This window comes from Paralichthys olivaceus, chromosome 18, assembly GCF_024713975.1.
Source record: "Paralichthys olivaceus isolate ysfri-2021 chromosome 18, ASM2471397v2, whole genome shotgun sequence".
Lineage (NCBI taxonomy): Eukaryota > Metazoa > Chordata > Actinopteri > Pleuronectiformes > Paralichthyidae > Paralichthys > Paralichthys olivaceus.
In genome coordinates, this window is record NC_091110.1 from 12078192 (window position 1) to 12091199 (window position 13008).

Sequence of the window (13008 nt, forward strand, 5' to 3'; positions counted from 1 at the left end):
AGGTCAGTGTCTTTAATCATCTTCTGGCATCACCGTGTTTGGAGAATTGACTTTGACGAGGAGAGCCTCACCTTTATTTCAGCATAGCGACCCCACCTCTGCAGTTATGTGTGCCTCGGAGTGTCCTGGTATGTGTTAATGTACATGTTTGCGAGCATCTAGAGGAAGTGCAGGCAGTGAAGCTCCAGCAGGGTTGTTTTCGACAGAATTCAGCCCCTGAAGGCACCAGAGCCATTACACACAACAGCCCAGCACTGATTGGCTGCATTCAGCGGCTGTATTGGAAATTGAGTTCCTTCTGTCGCCCACAGGTACCAATCACATCACATTTACCCTTTTCATCCCACTGTTTTGCTACACAGGTCTGCATGGTCACACACAGACGCACTGACAGCTGTTCCTTCAATAAAATGTGGATGCTTCTGCACGTAAACACACACCAATGTACTAGAATGAACAGGGAGCATTTTTCCAAGCTGAAGCTGAGGTATTCAGTAAAAATACCTCTTTAGTGTTAAAATAAAAAAAGATGTATACTCATTATCATACAAAGAAACAAGGAAAACATTGTTCCAGAAGGAAAAAGTGAAATATCACATTGACTTAAACATTCACACCCTTAACTTGGTAGATAGAGCATCTTGGTGGTGATTACAGCCTCAAGCCTTCTTAGGTGTGACACAACCAGGATTTTCCACCATTCTTCACTGCAGATCTTCTCTGTCAGTTTGGATGGCCATCTTCACGTGTCTCCAGAGATGTTTCATTAGGTTTGAGACGGGCCACTCAAGGACATCACAGATTTGTCTTAAACCGCTCCTGTGTTGTCTTGGCTGTGTCTTGAGGGTCATTGTCCTGTTGGATGGTGAACCTACTGTTCAATGTGAGGTCCTGAGCTCTCTGGAACAGGTTTTCATTAATAATCTTTCGGCAGCAGGGTTGTTCAGTAACACATGAGAACACTTTGCATGTCAGCCAGCACAGTAATGTCCATGCTACTTATAGTGAGTCACGATTTTCAGTGAATGAATAAGCTCAGGTTGCATCAGAACAGCGTTTGAAGGTCATGTCACTGCTGTAGAGGAGAAATTCATGAACGCCACCACTACATCTCACTACATCAACCTTAATCAGCAGAATCACCAGTAACAAGCTGGGCTCAATTTATTTAAACCAGTCACAACAGTGTCCCCACCTATCAATATTTATATCTTTTGCTTGGATTCAGAATTTGTTAAACATGACTCATGAATTCTTCTCTGTTTCTTTAGCACAAGAAATTCCACATTGAAACAACATGGCACTGAGGGAATAAATTAAACATTAGCTCAAATAAATATATAACAAACTTATTCCTTCAGCTATGATGATTTTGTCACATGTTAGGGCAGATATTGATATTGATCATTTGTGCTTTCTACCATAGATTTGATATTGGCATTCTTCCACTGACATGGTGTTGCAGTCTGGATGTGATGCATATGGATGAGTGCTACTCATGCAGTCGATGTTGTTTTGCGTTTCTTGCATATTATTTTCCGATGTCAGTTGTCTAGGCTACGCTGTTTTCCCAATTATGTAGCGTTTTCCCTGTAATTATCTGCTCTGCTCACATACCTATCCCCCACTGCATTGCTTAAAATCCTATATGTTAAAGACTGTTTGAAACAAGTTTTTCCATCTGAGCCCTACTGCCCACCTCTGCTTTTCAACACACAGTATCGCCCTTGGTTTATATTGAAAAAAATAGAATTGCAATTATTTTAGCACAAGTCTGCATCATAAAATGTCAAGAGAGGTCTGAAAGCCTTTCTGAATGCACTATGCAAGAGGGGAGTTGCAGCCAGAACAAATCTAAATGTAGTATTTAAAAATCAACCTGAATCTCAACCTGAAATCCTGAAATCCTCTCATTTTGACAAATCGATTAAAGTAGCACTGGCTCTTTGCCTTTGTGTGAAAAGGTTTCGTTCAAAAAGCATCAACATGGAAAACAGCCCACACATCATACACAAACCCACTCCACACAGCCAGATCCACAGGCTATTTACCCAACACATATTCCTTCATTTATGCTCTTGCACCCCTCATGCACACGCACATGCACTACACAACTAGAGCTCATGTGGATGTGTGCAGCCTCTCTCGGCCCACTCCATTGCTCTCTGATTTCCCCAGATTGACGGAAAAGGAACACCGACAGAAACCGGCCAGCCTGGTCAATACCACTGATAGTGTAGCCCAAAGAAATTGGATCTCTCCCTCTCTGCCCTTTATCCTTTGTTTCTCCCTTTTCTCTCCTCTCTCTGTCTCACTTCCATGTTGGCACTGATCACTGAGAAACTAAGACGAAAATGAGATAAAATTATATTAAGGGAGCAAAATAGACAGAGAGAGATTGAGGATAGAAACTGCAGATGTTCTTTTAGACTGCGTCTATTCCATCCCAATCCAGATGTTTCACTTATATGACGAGTAAGGTGCCTTTAACTTTACATTCACAACATGACAATATAATGTGGGTATTTGAAATTTGAAATGGACTAGTAGTCCTTAACAGCTCAAAGGGTTGGGGTAATGTTTTTTTCTGTACAGTTACAATTATGAAAAAGCAACAACTCAAGCAACACTACACAAAGGTGAATAAAAGAACAAGTTGGGGGATGGATACAATAAAATCGTACGGTTAAATCAGTGGATAAGACAGCACAGTTGCCCATAGCAACATGCCCTCACATGATGCCCTGAGATAACATCTAAGAAAAAAAAAAGAAAATAACAAGCAAACAAAGCCACCAATAGAGCTTTTACAGTTCTGAGGGCGTTACAACGCTCTTACTGGACAGACTGTGTATACTGTACAACCACAGACGCCCAAGTGGTGGTTTTATTGCTCTGACAATAACACTCACATGACATCTTGTCTACAGTTCGCCAGGAGGCACACAGGAGATTCAAGTCCGCTTCAAGAAGCTTGTATGTCACCTGCTAAAAGCAAAATGTGTGCACCATCAAAAGGTTGCAATGTAACCAGCAAGATTGGACTTGATTCACTGATGGACTTTCCCCTGACAATTTTTCCGTGCAGTGTGAAACAACTCACTGGCCCTCGCTTTTCACACACCAGACCACATGTAGGATGCGACACACGGTGGGCCGCGTGGTGCATGTCTGACGCACAAGCACTTGACACAAAAGAAAATATTGTGACGTGATTACCATCTCAAGTGGTGTAATTGAGCAGCATCATTTTCTAAGGAGCAGGTAATTACATTAAAACAATAATATACCATTTGCTTGCATGTGATTATTCTTTGAGACGCAGCCAGTTAACACAATTAACATCAGAGAAATATGTGCTTTTCCCCAAAACATTAATGAAACATCAAATGAAAGGAAACTGCTCTGTGTGTCTTTTGGCTATTTGATTTTCCTTTTTAGAAACTTTTCGTAAAAAGCAAATCCAGTCTAATAGCTCCAGTCGTTCAACATTAGGCCTTGGATTACTCATCATCGTTGATACGTTTTCAAACCGTAGGAATAACTGCAGTCTCTGGTAGTTTTTGCTTCAGCAGTGAACTATAAAGAATGGGCCTTTATTTGTGTCCAGTTTGTTTTTATACATTCTTTATTATACGAAACAGAAAATCAAGCCTCTTTTTATTCAATTTTCATTCTGATGATGAAACAGAAAAAACATTTCACATGACCAAAAGAGACACGAACTGAAAAGGGGAAAATGGCTCTATTTCCACAGGTGACAGTTGGATTGTCGCTGTGTTTAGGTTGTTGTGTTGTTAAAGTGCAGCCGAGCAGCGGTAGGGGAGACATGGATTTTACCACTGATGATTCTCTGATGCAAACTGTAAACTGTTTTGCATGAAATAATGGGGACGCACATGAAAAGAAGCCGTACATTCACATCATGTGCAGCAAATGTGACTTAGCAAGAATGAAAAAGAAGGAGGGAACAAAATGCGATGGCAGTGTTTCCTCATCCTACTGTCACCTGACGTTTACTTCTCAGCGCAGAGGGCAGGTTAAAGTCTCCTGTGAGCGACCGGGAGCATTGATCTGAGCAAATGAGCAGCAAATTAATTATGAGTAGGCACAGCTAGTGTTATATACACTGGAGACAGCTTGTCACTCTCTTGGAGAAACGAGTGAGGAGATCAAGCAGGAGTGCTCTCCATCTGGGCTGATAATCACAGCACTTACTCCCTCCTCTTCCTCCTCCGGCTCTCCTTCGATGACCAATGCCTTCCTCCACCGCCTGACCCGTCTGATCAATAACGTTAGCCAGTGCAAACACTAAGGAGCAAGCATAGCTCCCTTTAATGACCACATGAATAATGAATCATCTCCAACAAGGCGCCCTACTTCAGCCGCCTATTAATGGGGACATATTGTAGAATCATTCCTGCGGCTAATGGCCACATCGGCGGGTGTGAAGTAGCCCCTCATCGCCCGGCCCTGACGCGGCCGTCGCTCGCTTTGCTCCTCTCGATTACAAATTGAGTGGATTGGTGTTGGGTTGTGTTGTTATCATTGTTAAGCTACATAGAGTGCATGAAGAGCTGCTGGCTGAGTAAACATATGAAGTCACAGGATGAGATCAGCCGGCTCGGTTCACTTCCACCAGAGAGAGTAGTGGGAAGTGTTTGAAGTGCAACACGTCAGAAAGAGTTTAATCCAGCTTTAGTAATGTCTATGAAATCACGAATGACTCTTAAAGCAGACGCACACCCAGGCGTCATCTGACATTACAGACGACCCATTGTAACAACATCAGACGGATAATTCACCACTGTACAGTTATTCAGAAACGATCGAGAAAAACCCCCTGATTCTGGCGTGTGTTTTACACCCTCAGAGGATTCATATCTACTTATTGTTTCCACTATTGATTTTCTCTCCACTTCTTTTTTGTTAGATGTTCTCCCAGTATCACATCCAACCCTCACATTTTCAAACTAACAAAACACAGCCTCTCAGACAAACAGTCAGACGGATAGACACGTAGAGGACAGACAGCCACGGTCACACACACCGTCCGACTGGCACATGCAGCAGACACACACACACACACACACACACACACACACGCTTGCATAGACAAATGCTCACGCCACAGACGTGGCTGCCTGTCGGCACACGGTGTAAATTTTACATGAGAGCTAAGCTGGTATGTGGGATGTCACTGTGCCTGCTGTGTTCACCAGAACACGGAGGCTGTGTGAATGCACTGAACCTGCAGTAAAATGGGCATGTTGATTTTTCTAACCATCCGCTCTCTTTGCATTTTTTATTCAGACGCACAGTGTAATTCTCAGACTGCACCTTAGGTCGTAAAACATTATGAACATTATGGTTATTGAGATAGATAGTAGATGATTATCAACATAGGAAGGATGAGACAAATATAAATATTAATTACTAAGATGTTTTCATGCTTGCGCAGATAGAAATAGTTTTTATTGATTTTTACATGATTCATTTAGTCTGATTTCTGTGACAGAGAAGAAACGAAAAAATGATATTGCATGCATAGAAAATGGAATCTTTAATAAATCAAAGGAGCATGACGGCAGCACTTGTTTGTTAGTCTTACGCCGTTTGAGCCCAGTGTGTTTTGTTGTAGATGGTGAATCACTATGTAATGAATTAGATTTGTATCAAAGATAAGGTGACTGAGTGTGGGAGTATAGGGAGGAGGGTGAGTCAATGACCTGTGATGCCATTTCTAGGCAGTGGGGCAGATAATGACATCACATCAACAACACATGGCATCTCTTAGGTAAGCTCAGTTTCTAAAGGCAGAGTAAAATAAGAGTATCCTATTTATAAATGCTGAGAATTATTGGACACTGAAACTAGATGGTGTGTTTAATGTTATCAACAAAGTATTTCACCATGTAAGACACAAGCTAATGATCAGCCCAAACACTCGAGGCTTTGTTGTTAAAAGCTTCCTGTTTCTTCTATTGTATAATTTATATACTTTGAACTGCAGGAATAAGAGAGATGTATAAAAAAGACAAGATAAATGTTCGTTTCATGGTCGACTATCGACAAAGGTAAAATGTGTGTGTACCTATGGAAAAGCTTTATTAGGAACCTACAGTTTTGGCCTTTTAACAGTGCAGCCACGTCATTAATTCCACCACTGTCCCCTGTTTTAATTAGCATGCACTCTGTGCAGCATTTTTAATTTGTGTCTCAGCAAGAGACAGCGGCCTCACCATCATTTCTAAATTAACAGGGGGATGCGGATGCTGGAAACTTCATCCTGTATATAAAACATTTTTGTAAATCTTCAGGTATTAAAATCTGCAAAACCCATAGAATATATACGTGTAACAATAAGAAGATGTACACATCTGTCCGTCCTGGGAGAGGGATCCTTCACATGTGGCTCTCTGAGTTTTTTCCCCACTTTTTAATGGATTTTTTTCACACCTTGTTATGCCCTTGAGACAAATTTTGAATATTGGCTCTACAAATTTGATTGATTGATTGATTGATTGATTGATTGATTGATTGACTGACATCCCTGTTCATCAGTTTAGTATCTTTGGGTTGGACATTAGAAGGGGGTCGAGGTCAAAGGGTTATGGTTAAATACTCTGGTAAAGAAAACCAACAACTTTATCATGTTTAATAGTCAATGATATGTTTCCTTCAGGCTGGTTTTGATTATAAATTACACTCTGGCTTCTTGTAGTGAGTCATCTTGCCAAAAACATGTTGATACATTCAGACGGAAGCATCATATGAGAAATAAATGGCAAAATTTTGTCAAAATTAAATGCAGCCAATAATTGTCCACATCAGCTACTGAGTGCAAGATCTGTGTGCATGACACATTAAACTTTGAATTGCATGAGTTACAACCACAACGCTCTCCCAGTTTCTGTCATGCTGTCAGCTACCAACAAAAATAACCAACAAATATAATAAGCGGTTGAAAAACAAAAAAAAGTGTCAGGTGTGATGAATAAGTGGTTTGGAAGCTGATGACAGGGTCTGACTTTGGTACACAAACAACATGGTTTTAATGGTTTGGGCTGGTGATGGTGGTGTAATGGGCTGGTGAATGTTTCACAGGCAACACAAAAGCTCCTTTAACAGCAAATAGGCATCGTTTGAATAGTCCACTTTCACACTGTTGCTGACCACGTACATGAGCGTGACAGTTCCAGAAAAATCACTCCAGCTTTTTTCCAGTGTGCTGCACTCGTCCCATATCTGAGCCTAATAGAGCAGCACTTTGGGAATGAGGTGGTGACGCTATTCACAGCATGTTCTTCTGAAGAATCGGGCGAGCTGTTGCAGCACTACTGAGTCCATCTGTAAAACGGTGAAATGTTTCCACTATGAATCAATTTGTACCGAAATTCAGGTTCTTCTGGAGGCGAGCAGCGTCCACCTGGAACTGTGGACCCCATGAGGAGTAATTCACTTCTGTTATCCATCCAGCTCGTTTTGGGTAAAATCACGACCGTATATAAAGATGGATGACAATAACAATTATTAATATGATTAGTATTATTATTAGTATTGTATAAAGTGTTGCAGCTGTCATTAATCTTTACCTCCATAATTATCACCCGTATAGTTTTCATCATAACAACTAGTCAGAGCTGAAACCTGAAGCTACTGTTCCTGGATCAAAACTGCACAGACTCTTGTTTCAAAATGTGCAAGATATCAATGTTCATATCCAGGATATTTTAGAATCATTTCTGGATAGTGAGAAGAAGTGGAGACGTGCTCTCCATCTTCACATACAGTCGATGGTTCAAACATAATGTCTCATTATGTCTCATAAGGTCTTACTAAGGACTTCATGATACCACCATTGTTTTTGCAAATATCCCGTCCACTCAAATGTGATGATGGATTTGAGAACTGAAATAAGGCGCGATACTGCATGGGAAGCATTAGTATATCTTCAGTGAATGCTCTCGCACCGCATAATACATATTCATTCGCTCAATTCATACGCTCTCACACATGCACACATATGGACACGTAGAGGCATACACGCACACAGTGTAGCAGCCTCATAATCTGCTCTAGAGGGGAAGCTGTGGGTAGAGGCTTTTGTTTTGGGGATGATTTGTTTGTTTGAGTCCTGGCACCCAGATGAGCAGTAATCAGAGGAGTTAGCAAACAGGATTGTATTAGCCATGAAATGCAGAGAATCCTCCCCCACAGGGGCCGGACCCAAACTGCTCAACGCTGGCTGCAGAATCGGGGCCAGGCCGACACAGAAATTCACACAGTGTCAAAACATGTGATTGATGTAAATTATACTTTTGATTGGATTCGCATCACACTTTAATCTGTAGATTTTAGATGTATATGATATAAACGTTAAATGTATTTTGTCTGTTCTAGTTACTTTTAGTTTCATGTGCCGATGTGTACTAATCTGAATTTTTTGTCATTCTCCTTCACTTTCTCCTCTTCTCCCTTAATTTCTCCTCATTAAACCTCCTTTTTTAATCATCTTTTCTATACATATTTTATTGCCATCCTTCTCCTCTCTCTCCTTGCATCCTTTCTGTCTGTTTCACCGCAGGCCTGGTGGTGAGGGAAGCCAGCATAGAGATCACTCGACAGCAGGTGGAGGAGCTGTTTGGACCGGAGGACTTCTGGTGTCAGTGTGTGGCCTGGAGCTCCGCGGGGACCACCAAGAGTCGCAAAGCCCACGTCCGCATCGCCTGTGAGTGTTCTCCCCGTCCCCTCAACCCATTATTCAGCCTTTATCTTCTCTCATCTTTGTGTTCCCCCAAACAAAATCTCTCGGCTGCCAAGAAAATGTGTCTCAAAGAGTGACTCGTGTATGATGACAGATTTATAGATTCTGGAGATGGAAGCAGTGAAAAAAGTATTTTTTTTTTTTTAACTCACATGGGACACAAATGTCCCTTTGAACTTGAGTTGGAGAAAAAACCTCTAAAATCCTGAATCGGTCTCCTTGTGTACAGTATAAACCTTGAGAAGCAGTGTGGAGGCAGGGGAGAGCTGTGGCAGTGTATACACAGCAGAGAGGATACAGCATATGTTTAAGCCAGCGTTCCCTCCTCTTCTTGTAGGTGGTCCTCATTTGTTCTCTGCCTGTGTGTTTGTCCTCCTACTGAAAAACGCAACACAATCGCTTCCAAGTAATGAGAAGCACTGCATTGCCTCTAAAGTTTGCGCTCATTTTTAACTGTTCCCTGAAGGATGTGCCAATCAAAAATCTGTAGTATCGAGCCCCCAGAGGACGGAGCAGAGTTGCGGGAGCATAGCTCGACATCAAGGCGACGCTTCTGCAACACAACACAAGTTGCATAACGGTTCACACGTTGTTATCAAACTTCCACCTGAAGGGAATTCTTTTATAGTATCATCTAGATCATCACACTCTCAGCTCCTGTCGAAGTCATTTAAAAACATTGTGACTGACATGTTCTGCCCGGTTCAGCTGTTGTGTGTTGACTTGTGGCAAACAGGTAGAAGTGTAAAATGGATAGAGATATTACAATATACATATATATATATATATATATATATATATATATAATATTTGGCTTCTGTTAAAATGATCCACTGTACAGACGAATCGCACAGTGTAGAGTCAATTTCCATTGTTTCCACCTTATCTACTATATTTAGAGGCGGTCAACATTTACAATCACGTTCCTCTGAGATTTTTCTCCCACCTAATTCTCTTCTTTGGTGTTTTCTTTAATATTGATGACTCTCTAACTCCCTCTGGTCCTGATTGCCCCATGTTTTCTGATCAGTTTCCCTCTAAATTCAGCCTATGTAATTTATATCAAACACCAGCAGCTCCTCTCGTGACTGCTGCTGTTGCACTATAGGCCGGTGAATCAGAATGATGCCTCTCAGTCTCCCACTGAGCCCACTCCCGCTGCTCCACCTCCTATAATCATCCATGATGAGCAGCCTGCCAGCACTAACCTATTCCTCAAATCACAATGGACCCCTCTTCCCCTCCCATTAGCCTCCGCTGAATGGATTAGCTCCTCGACTGGCTTCTCTCTCCCCGAGCAGAGCTTCTTGTCAGAGCCAGACTCCATCCTGTTAGGCTAATGGAAACTGGGCTTGTTTTCCTCTCCTTTCCCATAATCTAAACATATAGTTTCAGTTTAATCAGGCGGTGAGTCAGAGCCAGCACTGGCGAGTTAAGAGTTTGTTGTGTCGAGGAGTTGGCTTGCAGACGGGCTGAAGGTACTGTCACCGTGCACTCGTTGAAGGAAAGAGAGAATGTGTTAATTCCTTTTGATGTTCTTTCCTTCATGTGACCTCCACAAAACAGCTTTAATTGTCCTCCATTTTTCAGGGGGGCAGCAGTGATTGCTTGCCAAAATAGGAACAATAAAAGTCTGTACACAGAAGGAAATTAAATAAATGAATCAAATCAGTGGAAATGCATTTCAAAAGATTGCTGAAAGGTAATGTTTACTTAAAAAGCTTGAAATTCATTTTCAGGATTGTTTTGGACCTTTTTAATAGTGCTCACACACACACACACTCTCTCTCACACACACACACACACACACACACACACACACACACACACACACACACACACACACACACACACAGGGTAAAAACCTGCATTTTATTACTCATTTTCGTAATTATTTAAACCCAAATCTGGCCACTCTTTATTCCTAATCTAGACTGCTCCAGTGCTAGTAGCTGTTGCCAGCAAGTAGCCGAACATGCCCGCTGAAGATAATGGTTGTCATGTGTGCGTCTTCCTGGGGGGTGTGCGCGCGGCTGGAAGCGTTTGTGTGTTGAGGAGGGAATGGTGTGTGTCCCGCAGGAATGTCACCTCAGCTGGTCCCACGCCCTGCAGTGTCCCACAGAACCGTTTAGCTTTACGAGAAGTGAGGAGAGGACAGACATGCATGATTTAAACCCACAAACAATAAAAAAAATAAGCTGAGCACAATAATCACTTGCATGTTTGCAAAATCCTGAAATAAACAAACAATGCAATTAGCAAGTGTTTAGTTTTAGCCTAAGGAGTTGATCTACAAGAGGCGGAGTAATAACAGCATCAATATGTACAGTGAACTCACAAACAACGGCCTGTGCTGTTAATATTATCAGTGTAATTCAGGCTATTTAGTCAATTTTAGGTTGTGAACAATAGTGCAGACTCTTAGTGATGGTAACAGGCTGAGGTTAACACTGAAGAATTTAACTGCAGAAGACAGAGTATGGTATTATTTTCCTGTTCATGATTTTATAAGTGGATGTTACATTTTGTGTTTCTCAGCTTAAGGAAGTTTTGCTCAATTCCACATGTTTGGGGCAATGGACAGTACTGACAGCAGAAGAATGACTCATATATTCTATTCTTACAATTTCCATTTCCTTTCCTTTCCTTTGCTTCCTTGCCAAGTTATTACCTTTCCTTTCCTCTCAAAACAATCGTTTTGTCCTTGAATCACAATCCACAAAGCCAGGTCCCAGAATATGTCCCTCCAGTCATTCTGTCTTTTAATTTCATACCAGACATTTATGGAAACTACTTTCAATTCAGCAGTCCCCCTCTCAGCTTTTATAATACATTAAAAATTGGGGAGTTATGGCATATTCCCCTGAAGACACACACAGTCTCAGGTAGCACTGGGACAAACTCTCATTTAATTTGTTATTTTAAGGTTCATTTTTCAAAAATAGGAGAACCTTAAAATCCTGATGGATGTCTTCGGGGTGTAGTCTGATGGTGTATTCTGTAATAGGAACATGATCTAGTTTCTCCTGTAGGGGATTTGGAACAGTTAGCTGAACTATGAAGTGTCTCTATTTAAATATTATGTCTCCTCTTGAAATAAAAAAAAAGGAGGCATGTGATGAAATCAGTAAATTCCAGGGATGTCTCTCTTTATCGCAGGTGATAATGTGAGAAAATAGATTTGTGAGAATTACTGTATGCTCTGCCCTTACTACTCATACTTATGCTGTATATAAATTCATACACATACTTAAATCTCCCTGGGACGCTGCAGAGCATTTATTTACTATAATAGATACAGTATATGTGCACAGTGTCCTATTACACTTCCACAACCGCTGCTCCCAAGAGTAAGAAGACTTATTATGTTCAGCATGCTTCATCTTCTGATGTAGAAATTATACCGTGCAATCCGTGTCCTCGTACATGTGCGTATTCTTTCAGTGGAGCTCTCTTGTAAAACCTTGAACTCAAAACAGGTACGCTGCGGTAGGGCTATCAAATATATCCTTTATTTTTATCTCAGCACACAATGTCAATAGAAATCCATTTCTACATTGATAGTGTTCTATGAAGACATTCTACCATATCCTGTCCACAGATTGAGTCGCTGCAACTTGTTTTGGGGTTTGTTTCCATGGACACTACCATGTAGGTAGAAAGATAAATCGAATGTCTCGGTGTTTCTTTAATCAGAAAACTTTTGATGCAAAGTAGAGCCAGGCTCTCAACACCTCTCCCACTGTTTGCACCTTCTTTTCTCAGAGTGGAGTGGTTGAAATATCACACAGCCTTTTAACATGTATATTTCTGTCTGGCTTGTAATTATAGAACAAGTATAATTTTCTGCGCAGTTTGTCTCCTCCTTTCGTGTCTTTGCAATCAGGACTGGATTTATTTATGGATTCACTTCATACTAGACTCTTGAGTTGCTCTTTGCAGTTTACAGACTATCGAAGAGTGTGGATAAATGGCAACAAATAACAAATTATTCAAAGGCGAATTTTGACATGCCTGGCTATTCTCATAAAGAGCAACGCGATTTACCAAATAAAATATAAGCATTTTATTTGACTCTTTGTCCCAGTTGTGCACGTTTGGTTCATTCATTTTCTCTTACAAGAGTTTGGCCGCCTGTTGCTTGATCCGAGCTTCAAGTCGGATACATAATGTGCTTTAACAGACAAAAATAACAGTGAGCCTAAGACCAATATATTAAATAAACGAATAAACTTTATATC

The 13008-nt window shown here is 41.1% G+C and overlaps 1 protein-coding gene across 3 annotated transcripts in view; it reads left to right on the top strand.

Moving 5' to 3' along the window:
• Positions 1-13008, top strand: part of unc5cb (unc-5 netrin receptor Cb) — a 112829-nt gene that overhangs the window by 62455 nt on the left and 37366 nt on the right. For all 3 annotated transcript variants that reach the window (XM_069513846.1, XM_069513847.1, XM_069513848.1), the window contains exon 3: positions 8588-8731. In XM_069513846.1, the coding sequence (XP_069369947.1) occupies positions 8588-8731 (144 nt within the window). The remainder of the gene's footprint in view (positions 1-8587; positions 8732-13008) is intronic.